General features: G+C 44.4%; 1 protein-coding gene across 1 annotated transcript in view; it reads right to left on the bottom strand.

Annotated features, from left to right (window-relative positions):
- The window catches only part of LOC106804896 (pleckstrin homology domain-containing family M member 2-like), a 16,936-nt gene extending 3,618 nt beyond the window's left edge, over positions 1-13,318 (bottom strand). Inside the window, exons 1-5 of the mRNA XM_014806285.1 lie at positions 13,110-13,318; positions 12,478-12,590; positions 6,626-6,735; positions 3,404-3,591; positions 2,627-2,758 (exon numbers count right to left, since the gene is read on the bottom strand). Of these exons, the coding sequence (XP_014661771.1) occupies positions 2,627-2,758; positions 3,404-3,591; positions 6,626-6,735; positions 12,478-12,590; positions 13,110-13,181 (615 nt within the window). The 5' untranslated portion in view covers positions 13,182-13,318. The remainder of the gene's footprint in view (positions 1-2,626; positions 2,759-3,403; positions 3,592-6,625; positions 6,736-12,477; positions 12,591-13,109) is intronic.
- Positions 13,319-17,262: the final 3,944 nt, after the last annotated feature.

The following is a 17,262-nucleotide window of genomic DNA, read 5'->3' as shown; positions in this document are numbered from 1 at the left end:
GAGCCTGGCGTATTCTCTAACAACAGCTGATCGCACGCACACACGCCCACCTCACTAACATACACGTATCCTCTCCATACACCTCGGTACGTCGCCCCCGGAGCCTGGCGTATTCACTAACAACAGCTGATCGCACGCACACACGCCCACCTCACTAACATACACGTATCCTCTCCATACACCTCGGTACGTCGGCCCCAGAGCCTGGCGTATTCACTAACAACAGCTGATCGCACACACACACGCCCACCTCACTAACACACACGTATCCTCTCCATACACCTCGGTACGTCGGCCCCAGAGCCTGGCGTATTCACACACAACAGCTGAATGTATCTTACCTTCAAGCCACACACGCCCTTGCCTCACTCATATTTAAACTTTTCTTTAACATACATGTATCCTTTTGTAACGCTCATTGTGTATTCTGTGTGACGTGCGTATGTGCGTCTGTGCATGCGTGCGCCTACGTACGTGGGTGCATTTATGCACGCACACGTGCATGTACGTATGTGCTCGTGTTTTTGTGTAAGATCTTGCAAAGGAATATCACGAGTATCACGAGTATCACGAGCAACCCGAGCCCTCGCCGCGCGTGTGTGCGTGGGTGTGCTTGTTCACAAAAACTGCACACCAACACGCAGCGTGCTGCTGCTAAATTAAAATCCATACATTTTCAGACATCTTTTAAAGAGAAACGCCCATGCAGCATCAATTTCCTGCAACCATATTATAGCTATATCGCGCAGATTCTGAAGAAAGTTAATTACCCTGCTACAAACCCAGCTTGCTACAAACCTACTACTGATGTGCAGATAATATACGCAGTGTTTCCTATTATAATGAATACTCCGGGTAGGTACACTGCTCGGTAGACTTTCAATTCACACAAAGATCAAGTTTACTAACCTCAAAACACAAGCTCTACGTCCGAAAATCATCAGTCCTTCGTCTGCACCTAAGCACACAGCCAGCAGAAAACGCGCCCGCACTAAACTATTCCCCTGCGGCGGCATCATCGCTTGCTGTTATGCACTGCTGAGAATATATATCCGCTAAAATACAGCCACGGCTACTATAGACGGCTTTCATCGTTGCTGAAAATCCACGCAGTCTCACAATCGATTTTTCGCAGTCTCCCCCCCCCCACGAATGAACGGCAGCGGCAGATACACTCACACAGCAGCAACGCAAGACAGGAGACAGTGAACCTACCACGCACACACACCCCCACCCCACGCGTTAGAGGAAAATCAATGGGCTAGAAGAAGACATTGCACTGCTTAAGAACGTATGGGCCCAGCACTAACTGCGCGCACACACACGCATGCACGCACGCACGCACGCAAACAGACACGCACGCACACTGCACATGCTCGTGCATTTTTAGAAATTAGATAATTAATCAGCTTCTCGCAGAGATCGGCTGGAGTCCGGCCTGGTTTCAGAAACACAGTGCCACACACCCTATACGTCCTGGAGGGCTGACGCCCCCTCCCCAGACAGAAGTAAATCGAATATGCTAGGTTACGAGGACGATGTACGAGGTCATTTATGCTAATTAATGTTTTAGTGAACACTAACATTGTTAATAAAATACTTTGCCGACGAGTATCTCACAGTCCAGGGTAGAACCAATGATCACTTGTCCCCAGTTGGAAATCATAGCATGCACATTGTGTAGTAATATAGTCATGTTACAGGTGTTCCACATAAAACGTTCGTAGTGTAAAATTTTGTATCGTGAAACAGTTTTCGTGATGCCTTCCATTATATTATTGGAGCCGCATTCCTATGAAATTTTTTTTATGTACTTATTAATTCAATTTTTAATAATTTAAATTTTTTAATTTACAAATTCTCTACGGGCGAATTTCCGTAAACTAAGTTTTCGTGGCGTATTACTGTACTAGGATTGAACCTACAAATAATGCACTGATAATTCAAGAAATCAACTCACCATAGTTAATACACGTTATAACTAAAATAAATCGCTCATATCACCCTAACAGGCATGTTTTATAGCATGTTAGACATCACTTATATTTCATATCAGCACCTGTCACTTGGCAAGAAACATTGCGAACTGAAAGTTGATTAGCTGGTTTCATTTAGGGACTTCATGCCTTCTTATTCTCATGAAACATCGGTCCTGCCATCTGGTGCATGGCAATGCAAACTACAACTGGACGAGTTGGTTTCACTCCAAACTACATGCTTGATCTAATTTACTCGTCACACATCAGCCAAAACCTGACAACCTACTGGCACATCAGTGAAAACTCCAATGATGTAAGTCAGTTTGCATGGATACCAGCACTACTTTCCTCACTACCAAACACCACCCCCTGCCACCTGGTGCCCTCGCCGCACATCACCCCTGCCACCTAGTGTCCTCACCACACACCACCCCTGCCACCTGGTGCCCTCGTCGCACACCACCCCTGCCACCTAGTGTCCTCGTCGCACACCACCCCTGCCACCTGGTGCCCTCGTCGCACACCACCCCTGCCACCTGGTGCCCTCGTCGCACACCACCCCTGCCACCTGGTGCCCTCGTCGCACACCACTCCTGCCACCTGGTGCCCTCGTCGCACATCCCACCTGGCCGGCGGTGCATGCCTACCTGTGACACTTCGCTCTCCATGCTGCAGATGGAGACGGCATCCTCGACGTCACAGCTGACGCAGCTCTCCGAGCGCTTGCTGCGCGGCACGCTGATGAAGCACGACGCCTGCAGGTCCAAGTACGGCACGTCCTGCCGCAGAAACAAAGCACCGCTATAGCATGATACACGCCCACATCGTAAACGTCCCCTCTTTTACATTGTGCATGTGCAAAGAAGCTCAAATCCCCCTGCACATGCGCAATGTAAAAGGGGGGATGTTGACGGTCATCAAGGTTGTACCAATTCACTGAACGTGCGTCATTAGGGTGCACAAAAGTTGGTCATTCTCTTGTGGAATGTATACAACCTTGGAGGGGAGAACTTATAAGTTAAGTATTTAACAATATATTATTTAACAGTTGCAAACATTGCTACACCTTTGGGGAAATCAGGTAAATTTTATTGGGGAACATAGTGCAGCAGCCTGTGCCAGTGACGCTGGATGCAGGAAATCCCATACAGAGGGAACGCAGTAAAATGAACAGCATATGTATTTATATACCAGGCTCATAGAACACCTTAAATCAAACGTGCATATAAATGTCACTCAATGGAAACCTCTAAAGTCCTTTATAAACAAGTGTCTGTCCTATACAGTTGGTCTCACTACATGACTGCTTCTCAAGGAAAATGCCATAAGTATCTTTTATAAACAGGTATCCATCATGCTCACATGAACATACGCAGGATAATGTTATCATCTAAGATCGAGCCGAAGTCGATGCATTCGCTCACCGGGTCGACAGAAAAGGTGATGAACTCGAGGCCAGCGACGAGTGTGAGCAGCACCTGCATGCGCTGCTCATCCAGCAAGAGAGCATGCTTGACGTAGTGCCGTCTCAGCACGTGTCGGTTGTCCATGAATGAGCGGATGTAGCTCTCCATGTTGTTCTCATTCAGTACGACGTACATCCACGCCCGACCTGCAACGAAAGACAGAGAGACCCACCTCAGAATGCCTGTGACATACTTCCACGTGGACAATGCAGACAGTGAAACCATATATACAGTCAAATCTGAATAGAAGTCACTAATCTCAGTAAGTTCTATTATCTTATATGCAGGTGTCTGTTCTGTACAGAGGTATCCACCAACACAGGTTTGACAGTACACATATCAGTGCTTCGTTTAAACATTTATTATTTAAACATATAATTCACATTCATTTGCTTGACATGTTACTGATTTTGCTGATTGGGTACAACAGGATATATGGAGCAGCCGAGTAATGCGGTTTAGTTCTAGAACTTCATACCTCAATCAAAATAAAAGCAATTGTGACAAACACAGTGACCATCAGCTAAAATACACCAGAAAAGTACCACACATTGAACTAGACAGAGGGCACTCAAAGAGAGTGCATACCTCCGCGAGCGTGTAACATGTATACATGTGTATAACAGCTGGCTCGCTGCTGGCTGCTGCTGACTGGACGTTCTAAGGCGAGCTGCTGCTGACTGGACGCCCTAAGGCGAGCTGGTGCTGAATCGATCGCGCCAACGCGTGTAACATGTATACATGTGTATAACAGCTGGCTCGCTGCTGGCTACACACACGCACGAACACACACACGAACACACACACGAACACACACACGAGAGCGATTACATTACCTCCCTGCAACTCCGTTGCGCGGGGGTAACCAGTGTAAGCACTTATAGCATGTGTAAACCAGGACCACCAGACAAAGCATAGACTGAGAACGAATGCCAACCACTACTAATTAAGTGAGGACTCGCAAATGATGCTTATGTTATGACTGCGATAGGTTGCCCTATTTATATAACTTATATTTACAGTGTAAGCCAAATCCCTTAAAATTAGTTAAAACTCTTTAAAATTAGTCACCATCTAATGGCTGTACACATCGCGTTATAATTGTAGTCATCACAGTGAAAAACAACCCCAGCCGGCATGACTTTGACAGGTCAGCTAGGTGACACACTACACCAAAATCGGTTAAGGATTTCCTCGATGCGATTAGACCGAGAGAGAAAGCTATATCAAATATTATCATCTTGCCTGCCTTCTTCGTTACTGAACAAGCCAATTTAGAGTCGCGTTGTTTTTGTCCAAAACTGCTGTTGCTTTCAAAGGAAATAAACCATGGTAGCAGCGAGATGGTGAGCAAGTATATATATTTATAGACAGCTATATAGGCCGGCTCATGCCACTGCATTGATACAGTGCACTTATTCTCTTTTATCCACCCATAGTTTTCCCTTTCTGCCAACATTTAATCATGCAACTATGATCTCAGTATGAAGCAAACATGTCATCACTTAGTTTTCCATTTCTATGCCACAGTCTATTTGATCAACTTAATGTATATTTCCGTCTTCGATATAGTGAGTCCCTCAGACTTTGAAGACTATTATTCACGAGGTTAATTACGAGGTTACAGTGATGATCACACGAGCTATGATGCAGTGACTAGAAAACTGTATGGCAAAGACTCCATCATCCATGTAAAACGTGTTGAAAACAAGTGCCGCGGAGCGACAGCGCTCATCTAACGTCTACTGCGGTGACTCTGTGGTGGAGTGGTGGGATTCTAGTAAACCCTGTTAGTCCCAAATGTGTTCACATAAACACCGAAACAGTGGAAGGCACAGGGATGGTATCAGGAACCTTCTCAAAAAAATGTTTGTTGGGGTCGTTATGAAAGTTGCCACGAGATGGCGCGTACGTTTAAGTGTCTTAAGATTAAAGATGGAAGCTCCCATCGTACGTGGTAGCAACAACTATTTACAAGACAGAATAGGTAAGCACTCATCCATTCACCTACGCAAGCCTACAGGCTGAAATAGAGAGCTGCCACCTGTACCTAATTAACGCAGGCAAAAACTACACAGTACCACCACCACATGCACTGGCGGTGGCCACTGGCAGTGGCATACGTTACATGTAACACACTGAAAGTACAGAATGCCATAGAAATTATACGATTTAAGGAGCATAAACCTTCTTCAACCAAATTTAGCTTTTGAAATTTCACTGTGACATTGTAGCCTCATACATCCAGGAAATACTTTCTAACAGTAAAGAAATCCATGTTTAACCCGCCTCTTGAGGGTCAAAAGGTTATCTGACACTTACTCTTCGCACGTCAGTGGAAAGCACATTTCATGGTCCTTTCAATAGAGCCATAACAATGTTAGGTCATCGCTGAAACAAAAAAGTTTTTCAATCGCTCCGTCAGACCATGTCCTCAGAAAATGTCTAAAATCTGCCCTGTGCCCATTGACCTTTGACCTGTGACCTCCAATTTCGGCACAGTGATGGCTTTTCCTACCATGATGCTGTACACCAACTATCACGAGCCTAGGTCGAGCCGTTTAGATTTGTGCCGCAATTCTGCATTTCCTCCCTATACCTTAAGTTAAGGAGGGAATGTTCCCCCATCTTTTACACCTCTTGACCTTTGACCTTTGACCCCCAGCTTCAACATCCCAACTCGTTTTCGGATTCCCCCCCACCCCCCACGTCCCGACTTTCGAATCCGTACGTCGAGCCGTTTAGATTTGTGCCCAACTGTTGACGGACGCACGCACGGACGGACGGACGCACGCACGCTCATGCGATTCTACAAGCTGCATCTGACTATGTCAGATGAGCTAAAAATTAAATATTTCACAGACACAATAGAGCTTCACTAGATATACACATAATATTGTTCAAAGTGATAATACAAATTACCACCTAACTTTAAGTGTAAATGATAACTTATTTTGTAGAGGCCTAGCTTGCTTGCTCACTAAGGCTGAAGGGGTCGTTGTCGTATATGTAGTACCCGAGGTGTCAGCGAGTATGTTGCCTACGCCTACTCCCTAACCCTAACCCTAACCATATCAGATAGTTACTTCGGGTACATATTATACGCCATGCATTATACGACAACGACCCTTCGTGCCTCACTAAGACATGTTCACAGACTAGCATTTCGCACCATCTTACCTCTCCCTATGTCCGTGGCTATGTGAGGAAGACTCAGTATCATCCTCAAATCTTCCTTGTGTGTAAATTCCTTCAACATCACCCAGTAGCCTTTACTCACGTGTCGCAAACTGGAACACAAGACGGCAGCTACATGTCAGCAGACTCTCACTGGGGAGGGGTAGCATATGGCCCTCGAATGTCATTACACTTCTACAGTTCGGTTTCACCCAGCGCTTTTCTGATGTATGGAGTTAAGAACAGTGTAGCTATTCATCCACAAACTATTCAGTATAAGAAAAAAATATAAGACAACATTAGCATCAATACTACATTTTGAAAACAGATTTATGGCACCAATCCCTGTAGATGGAAGTCATGGAACAAGCCCTACATAATCAAATGAAAATTTAGTAGACATCGGTAAAACACATAAATATATATAAAGTACTCAGGTACCGGTACTGGCTACTAAATGCCTCACAACGTCATACATTGTAGCAGATAAACATGATTTGTATATATGAATAATTAATGATATCAGATTTGCCTACTTGCTTTTTTACAAACGTGAAATCGTCTAGAATGTGAAAATAGTCTGCAATGATTGACGCTTTCTTCAAGTCTGGCAATGAACTAGAAGTGCCAGCATCAGAAACATTCGTGGAAGTTCGAGTTCACCCTGGGATAGGTGAAACCTGCTCTCAGCTATAGCTGCTCTCAACACAAAAGACTCTCAATTCTTCGTTCGTGTGCAAGTAAGTACATACGAACGACTACACACGTGTGTAATGCAACCCGGCCCGGCTGCCTAGTCATACAGCATGCTTACAGACCAGATGAGCACTGCAGCAGTGCCAGTACTGTTTTTATTGGCAGCAGGGAATATTGGAGTCAGTACCGACGTGCACATGGTTTTACGAACATTCTCAAACTCTCGTCTTGTAGAAGGTCTCTCTTCCAGTACCACGAAACCAATCATAAACCCATATCATACATTCATTTATATAAGAGGAAGTATTCTTAGCAATAAGGGTCATGTGTGTATCACATAATGACAGGCAAGGGAACTTACACATTTATTTCTGACTAGCTGGGGTACCTGACATTGCCTGAGGAGAAAAAAACTAGTAAAACAACTCATACAGAAAATCCTGACATATATACACAATTAATTACAAGGATGGAGTCGTAACAGAGGAACAAAATATGAGGTAAACAATACGCTGAAAAATTCATGATTCTATGTAGTCAAAGCACATGTATGTTGTTCCTCTGTCTCTGCAGCTCGCTTGCTGCATGCTGAGTGCGGTCCTTCTCAAGGTGTTGCAAACGTTGCTCTGGAGCTTCTTCAGTTGCTCTCCTGGTTACCAGGTGGTGCCGGCAACTTGGAGCTAGACTTTGATGATCTTCCTCCATCTCAGCTGCTCCTCTAGCTGCACGTCGAGAGCGGTCTCTTTCATGGTGCTGTGTGCGTTACTCTGCAGTTTCCTGTCGTCGGGCAGCAGACTTTCGCTAACCATAAACATGGAATTTCCAAGTTTCCAGAAGGTTCTATTGTGAGGTATTATTAGCTGTTGATGTAATCAGGAGTGTTTCAAAATGATGATGTAACGTATAACGTATAACGTACAACCTGATGTAATGTATAGGAATCTTCTAGAAATTCCCATTGTGTAATATATTTTACTTCATAACAAAGGCTGTATCTGGCTTCGTTGGCCGAACCTTAAAGAGTCTATATAGACGAACAGACAAACAATCACCAGAAATATTAGTATCTACATAGTTTGACACACGCGCTTGTAATTCCATGTGAACACTTTTTTTGTTTTTTTTCCCCTCCACTCATGCATACAAATACATTCCATACAAATACATAGATACAAGTACATACTATTCAAGTACATGTATACAAATCCATACATTCCATACAAGTACAATTCATACAAATACATATATATCAGGAGTTAATAATGACAAATTGTCATTATTGTCAATAATTTGTCATTATTAACTCCTGATATATATATATACATGTTTGTAACAATGCAAATGATACGTTATAAAAGATTAAATTACTGGGAACTAGATGGATGGTGTTGCGTTATGTTGAAATAGAGATAGAGATTGGATAGATAAATGTTATGTAATGAATATAATGGGTGGAGGTTTTTTTAAATGAAATATGATAGAGAAAGAGAGAGAGAGAGAGAGAGAGGAGCAGGCGAGAGGTCGAGAGGGAGAGGGAGAGGGAGACGGAGAGGGAGAGGGAGGGAGGGAGAGGGAGAGGGAGAGCGGCAGAGCAGAGGAGAGGCAGAGTGAGAGTGGAGAGCCGGCAGAGCGCAGATGCGAGAGGGAAGCAGGGATGACGGAGCAAGCGAGAGCGCGAGAGTTGAGAGCAGAGAGGAGAGCAGAGAGCCATGAGCAGAGAGAAGAGAGATGTAGAGTATGAGAGAGAGAGAGATGAGCAGCAGAGAGAGCCGAGAGAGAGCTGTTGTAAACACACAATAGACGATTCAGGGAAAAAATTATTATCTATTTTTCGGGGGCTACTTTTCAAGCTCGCGTGCATGAAAATAAGCACTCTAAAATTTGGTTTGCATGGAAATCTATGCAAATTTACGGGGCTCTTTTTAGCATTTCCGGGGCTCTTTTTGACATTTCGGGGGCTAAATCGCCCCGAGCCCCCGTGTATTTTTTTCACTGTGACGATTGCATACAGCCGGCTTCAATCGTGCTGCAAAGCACTCGCTCTACAACGGATCGATGGGGGGGGGAGCGCATACATGAATAGCCACGGTAATATCCCAACACGTGAAGCCACGTCACTGTCACGCGAGTTAATGATGCACAGAGCAGCGGACAGCCAATCCGAGAGACAATATCTGACAAATTTACATCTATCCCCGGTTGAAACGGGCCGTACGTCTACACGGCAGTTAAACGCCCGAACATGCATTGCTTGTGCTTCCACATAAACATACAACAGTGACACCACCTATGATCACCAGATGTAGCCGGGTGCGTATCAGCTTTTAGTGTCAGTGACATGAGACGGGGAGGCGAAGACCAAGAAACAACTGGGGGGGAGGGGGGTAGAAACATCACTACTGGAATGCCGTGTGGAAATGCCCCACGAGGGATAACTTTAAGGAAAATATTATTTTCCCAAGTACTAATTAACTCCAGTACCAATTACTACCATCCTATAATATAGGGAGTAAATAATCTCTTTGGGAACATTTACTCTGATGCCGCTTTCATACTGCGAACGACTTTAGCCCGCTTCTGAAGCGGGGGCTAAGTGTTTTTCGACCTTTCATACTGGGGTTTATCCCGCTTCAGGTCCGGACCTGAAGCGGGATAACCCCCAGTATGAATGGGGTAATGGGGGGGGGGGGAGAATTTAGAGCGAGCTAAAGTCGAGATACCTTTTCATACTGACGTTAGCTCGGGTCTGAAGCGGACCTGACCACCCCCTAGAGCGGGATAACTTTAGCTCGGCTAAGGGTGTTTCGACCTTTCATACTGAGGTTTATCCCGCTTCAGGTCCGGAAGTAAATAAACCCCAGTGTGAAAGCGGCATAATACGTGCTAATGCATTTTACTATTTAGCCTGCAGCTGCTCATCTAGTCTCAGCCCCAACATAACCTAAAATTGCTAGCCACCGCTTGTTTAGTGTTACTATATGAGCCCATAAATGTACATTGGGTTTTCAATATACATTTAAATTCGTGATGCCACTTTAAACCTAAAAAGATCATGTAATTTCCTCTCTGAGATAAAGTCTGACAAGATCGCGTAGCTGCATAAGAATCTATATATATATACATTTCAACCGAGAGTAGCTAATTCTGAAGGGGCACGTGGCAGACGGATATATACACACACCAGAACTGACCAGACAGCTTTATAGAACCAGAAGCAAGTGCTTGTTTACTTTGCACAAATATACATGCTAATCCTGCTGAAAATGTCACAGGAGGCGAACATGACACCACCAGGCAGAGCCTAGATATCGCCTCTATGCGAGCTGTCAGCATCAGGACTTCCGTACCGATGGCTATAGTGTACATGTGTACATTTTCAAAAATCTCAGCTGTAGATTCAAACCACACACCACACTCCCGTGGACCCCCTGCATCCCAATAGCTGCTATCCTAGATTAATACATCTTGAGTCACCGAGAATGAATTAGCATTGCCTCTCCTGACTAATACTTTTGGAATTGCGCTTGCTTACTTATATACCCTCTGGAAATTGAGAGCAGCATTGGCCTACATGCGTGCGATCATTCTCACTGGGCGGAAGACTCAGCGGCGGGCATGTGTACAGTCAGTTTCCTCTCAGGAATGACTCGGCTCGGAAAAGCACGTGCCTTTCTTGCTCTACATGCACTGTCTGACACACAAGACGCTGCACTCAAACAGACGGAGCAGCTGAACGGCTCGAACATCCTGCAGACATCCTCGCCTGAATTCTGCCTCCACGAAACTGGCATTGTAGCGCTGAATTTATGGGTATTATAAAGTCAGATTTCTCCACTGACCACGAAAGCTCATCTAGTATGATCCAGGGTGTTAGCCAGGAAAAAAATCATGGAGTCTCACTATCTGAAAGTGAGGATGCTGCGGGCGTGAAGCGCCCTGGGGGGGGGGGGCTTTAAAGTGAGAGAAATTTAGAGGAGGAAATTTAGTCTGAAATGCCAAAAAGACAGGAATCTGATTTTATATTCTTATAAGCACTGTTGACAGTATAATATATAGAATTGGGCCGCCCTCATGCTGTCTCTATCAAATTTCATCCATTTCATCCAACAATAGGCCGTCCAAAAGACGGGTAGACGGGTCTCTGGCTAACAGTGATCGATAGCATCGATGCGATTCTCCGGATGTGCGCCCATTAGCAAAAAAACAACTTTACTCTGCAGTACTGTATAAACTATTTAGAAAAAGAACAGCCGGTTGCACAGCACAAATTTAGCTTCACACACATCGCTGAGTTTAAAGCTACCTTTCTAGGCTCAAAGAAAAAACGTACTTTGGCACATATGTGCTATGGTTTTCGTAATTTGTAAAATGTTAAAAAAGCCTTGAACATATCATAACCCACACATACAAGTAAGAACGCACACAGGTAGCACAATAAGGCAACTAGAGAACCATGTAATGGCATGCATGGGTAGGCACACAAACAAGTATATATATCAGGAGTAGATAATAGGGCCTATTATCTACTCCTGATATATATATAGTGAGACAGTAACTCAAGCAGGAAGGCAAGCTGTCTGTGGGTGGATAAGCAGGTGGATAGGGCTCGAATATTACCACTGCAGCAAAGCGAATTGCTGTTGTTGCCTTCCTCACTTGCCACAGTACCTCATAAATCTGGCATAGCTAGCATATCTAGGCATATTGCCCTGGCATAGCAAATATATAACCAAGTATCTAACATACAATTAGGCAAACAAAGGGATGGTGCTATATACAGTATGAACATCCCAAATGAATATACCACAATAGGGTACAAAATGAACGCGAGTCCGGAGTCAAATACTCCCTGATCTAATGTCGGACTCCCTGCTTTGACATATGCAGGATCGAGTCCGTGTGACTCCCTGAAAATTCTACTAACTAGTTCGTTCCAGAGCACGGCCTCGCGGAATTACCGTATTTTTTCAGCAAATCTTTAATTTTGAACTTCAGACTACGGACTCCCACATTCTGCTGTGGACTCCCTCTTTTTGAGGGCAGGGTTGGACTCCCTTGTTCAAAAGTTAATTTCTACCCCTGCCACAACCAGGATGAATAGACAAAACCCAGTGGATTGAAAAAAATCTATTTATACATGATGCGGTTAGGTACTTTACCCATAAAGAAAGGCATGGTCCAAGTGTTCACAAAGCCGATGAACTTGCCAGCTCTCGTTTGTTAGTACAATCTCGTCGCCTTCTTCCTTATCAATGCACTGTAGCTCCTGAATCTGAAACAATTAACCATGGCTAGATATTAATTTAAGGCAGATTGAAAGACTCAGGATTAAGATTTAGTTAGCACCGTGATACTGAACTCGATGAATTCGTATGCGAACAGTAGTATAGCAGTATAAGTTAGAATAGCAACAGATCATATAACCATTTAACCCGACCAGGCTGTGTGACTGACGTCAATATACACAGGTATCCAGGTACACAGGTACACAGGTATTCTAACCCTATAGCAATACCGTTTCTTGGAGCTAATAAACATGCACTGAACTGAGTGATAACTATAGTATAGAGTCTAGTGATACACATTTATTTAGTGTAACACAAGTCACAACTCTGCACAATACATTGCATGCATGATGCAGTAAGCCAACACACACATACACGCGTACGCACGCACGCACACACACACACCCACGAGCACGCACGCACGCACGCACACACACACACACACACACACACACACACACACACACACACACACACACACACACACACACACACACACATGTCACCTGTTTAATTGATGTGGATATATTTTCAATGATCCTATCCTTCAACATCAACCGGTCAGCCACAGTTGACATGGCAGGTGTTGTAAACAGTCAAACCTAATCACATAGCATTAGTAATCATGCGAACAATATAACAATGTAATCTACGTAAAAACCAACATTCTCGTGCTACAAATAGTGAAATACAGCATCACTTTGCTTCAGCATCTGCCTCAGGTTTATGCGCGAAGATAAATGTTATACTAGTCGTAGTTCTATATTCTCCCACTACGTGGCGCGCGTGCTGTTAATTAATCAACTTCCATAGACTGGTACTCGCTCCCTCAGCTCGCTCCCACCTCAATTACCCATCGAGTAACTAAGCCGAGAGGTGGGACCGGGTACCAGTCTATCTAGAACTTCCACTGCTTCGGGTCCGTCTAATTACCGAAAGGCACCGCAAAGCACCGAAAGGCACACCAAAAGGCACGGAAAGTCACCGAAAGGCACCGTAAGGCACCCAATAAACACCGAAAGGCGCTATGAGAACATCGAATTCCACCGGAAGGCACCGAAAGAAGCAGTCCGGAGCTGAAATGTCAAAAAAATTCCACAGAAATGCTCTAAAAATGACTGAACTCGGCCCGAAATGAGGTACACAAATACTTAATTCGCACCATAGAGTTATATATTAGACCCCTAGTATATATATTAGTTGTATATAGTATATATATTAGTATATATATTAGTATATTTATATAACTCTATGATTCGCACCCGAGCCAATGTTTACATGAAACAGCGCCATCTCTTGGATATTTTATAAGTAAATATTGGGATTTTCAATCAAATAATGCGTTTTTAATGTATTTACCACGATTTACGTATAGAAACTATATATTATTTTTACTGATTTCTCCGTATCTTTTCTTGGATTTTTCATCATCTTTTAATGCCTTTCGGTAAATTTTTCTGCGTTTCAGTGCGTTTTGGTAATTTACCATATATGCTGTCTAAACACTAAAAGGCGCAAAAGGTAGGGTAAACAATTCCGAAAGGCCTCTTAACAAACCAAAAATACACCGAAAGACACTAAGTATAACGCTCATAAGGTCTATGTCCCCCAGGGTACTATCGGAGGGTAACCTGGGTACGGTTCGATATATCGGTACGTACTAGTGCTGTGCGTCGGATCCGACATGAACCAAAAATCCGATCCGACAGCATTTTTGAAAATCCGAATCCGAATCCGAATCCGATGGTTATTTTGAATCCCATCCGAATCCGAATCCGATGGCAATTTTTGAATCCGAATCCGAATCCGAATCCAATGTGTATCGCTAAATCCGATCCGAAATCCGATCCGAAATCCGACCCGAATCCGGAACATAGAAATTGTAAATAGTGTGACAGCATTGTGTAAAATTCGTGTTATAATTTGTTTCAACATCAAACTTTGGGTTGTTGAGATCAAGGGATGGGGTGAAGCGGGACTGTAGACGTAAGAAAAGTTAGAGAACGGGATGATCGGGAATCTGGAACGATAATCCATCCAACGTTGGTCCAACGGCTTTTCGCTGAGCATGCCTGATCCCTCTGGTTCTCTCTCTCTGTCACACACACAACCCAAACACGCACACCTCTCTCTCTCTCTCTCTCTCTCTCTCTCTCTCTCCCACACCCACACACACACACACACACACACACACACACACACACACACACACCCACCACACACACACACACACACACGCACGCACACACACACACACACACACACACACACACACACACACACCCACCACACACTGAGCAGAGCGCATGCCAGCACATGTTTAAAAAATCATCCGGACAACCAAAAACTCTCGAGGGATACTATATGCTATACCTCTTGGTTATCCTCGGGAAACCCAAAAAAACCTTAAATTGAGCACTGTATCACATAGACTGGAGATGTACGCCAAACTGGTCCTGCATCAAGTAGTGAGATATCAATCGTCCGAATAGAACGCCGCAGTATCACTCAGTTTTCAGAGTACCTGAAATGAACGCGCGTACGTCAGCTGACAATCGAGTATCATTGAAGATGCATGTAAGTGTCTAACAATCTAGACTTCAAGCGTTTATAGTCTTATAACGCTTATATATCGTGAATGCCAGATTTCAGCTAATTTTATACGGTGCATGACGTAAGCATGCAAGATGTACCGAGCCGTGTATTATATATACATAATCCTCCCTCACACCGCTGTGTTGCACGCCGGTTAGAGCCGCGCAAAAACCACATACTGCTGCTTCGATAGCTCGTCGCATACAGATTTTGCCGCTACCTGCGCAGATATCGTAGGGAGAAGTAGGCGCCGGATAGACGAACCGGGAGCTCGCGGTCATAATGATGGCAGGCGAACTACGTGAAGTAACACTGCGGGAGAGAAACACACAACTAGATATTTAAACTGCGTTTGCATCCGCGATAAACTCCGGAGCAGGGAGAGCATCGGCTGTATATATAGTTTCTACTCATTTCGTGAGCTTTTTTTAGCCTTATTTGGCATTCAGTGTCTTATTGATGCCTTTGGAATGTACTTCGGTGTACTTAGGCTGATAGGATATAGGTCTATGTCCAGTACTATCGTGAGGGTAGCTGGGTACGGTTGATATATCGTAACATACCCTGTGACTACTTCTAATATGCCGAACCGTACCTCGCCTACTCCACTAACGAGTCTAGGGAGTCGCCTACGCCTACTCCCCAACCATAATCAGGATAATTACCAGAGCGTACTACCGGATATACGAACCGTACCCAGGCGTACCCTCCATAGTACCCTGGGGGACATAGATTAGAACCTAATGAAGCGTTGCTACTTAGTGTCTTTCGGTGTATTTTTGTGTTTGCTTAGAGGCCTTTCGAATTGTTTACCCTGACCTTTTTGCCGCTTTAGTGTTATAGACAGCATATATGGTTAAATTACCAAACGCACTGAAAATGCACTGACAAAATTACCGAAAAGCATGAAAGATGATGAAAAATCCAAGAAAAGATACGGAGAAATCAGTAAAATAAATATATAGTTTCTTATACGAAATCGTGGTAAATACATTAAAAACGCATTTTTGCATTGAAAAATCCCAATGATTACTTAAAAATACTTCAAGAGATGGCGCTGTTTCAATTAAACAATTGGCTCGGGTGCGAATTAATATTGGTGTTAATACCTCATTTCGGGCCGAGTTCAGTCATTTTTAGATCATTGGTCTGTGGATTTTTTGACATTTCGAGTCTCCGGACTTGCTTCTGTCGGCCTTCCGGTGAAATTCACTGTTTCTCATAGCGCCTTCGGTGTTTAGTAGGTGCTGCGGTGCCTTTCGGTGACTTTCGTCCTTGTGCGCCGTCGGTGCCTTTCGCGATTAGCCGGACCGCAGCCAGATAGTTAGTAGATAGGCACTGGTACCCGCGTCTCACCTCTCGGCCTTAGTTACCTCGATGGGTAATTGAGGTGGAGCGAGCTGAGGGAGCGAGTACCCAGTCTATGGAAGTAATTACATTAAACAGCACGCGGCGCCACGTAGTGGGCGAAGATATAGTAACTACGATCTAGTTTATTAGACATCTTATCCTCGCGCAATAAACCCGAGGCAGATGCTGAAGCAAAGTGATGCTGTATTTCACGATTTGTAGCACGAGAATGTTGCGTTTTACGTAGATTACATTGTATGATTGTTCGGATGTATTACGAATGCTATGTGATTAGTTTGACGTTTACAACACCTGCCATGTCAAACTGCTGGCTGACCGGATATGATGTGAAGGATAGGGGAATTTCAATTGGGGGGAAAATATATCCACATCAATTAAACAGGTGACATTTGTGTGTGTGGACAGTGCGTACGACGTGTAGGTGTGCGCGCGCGCGCTCGCGCGTGCGTGCTTGGTGTGTGTGGTGTGCCATGTGTCACCCTGTGTGGGGTGTGTGTGTGCGTGTTGTGCGCCCGTGCGTGCGTGCCGTGCTCGTGCGTGTGTGTGTGTGCTGCGGCGTGCGTACGCGTGTGTGTGTCGTGTTGGTTTACTGCATTCATGCATGCAATGTATGGCAGCAGTTGTGACTTTGTTACAGTTACACTAAATTAAAGTGTATCACTAGACTCTATATTATCACTCAGTTCAGTGCAT

This window comes from Priapulus caudatus, unplaced genomic scaffold (assembly GCF_000485595.1).
Source record: "Priapulus caudatus unplaced genomic scaffold, Priapulus_caudatus-5.0.1 Scaffold92, whole genome shotgun sequence".
In the NCBI taxonomy this organism is placed as follows: domain Eukaryota; kingdom Metazoa; phylum Priapulida; class Priapulimorpha; order Priapulimorphida; family Priapulidae; genus Priapulus; species Priapulus caudatus.
This window is presented reverse-complemented; position numbering and strand designations above follow the sequence as displayed.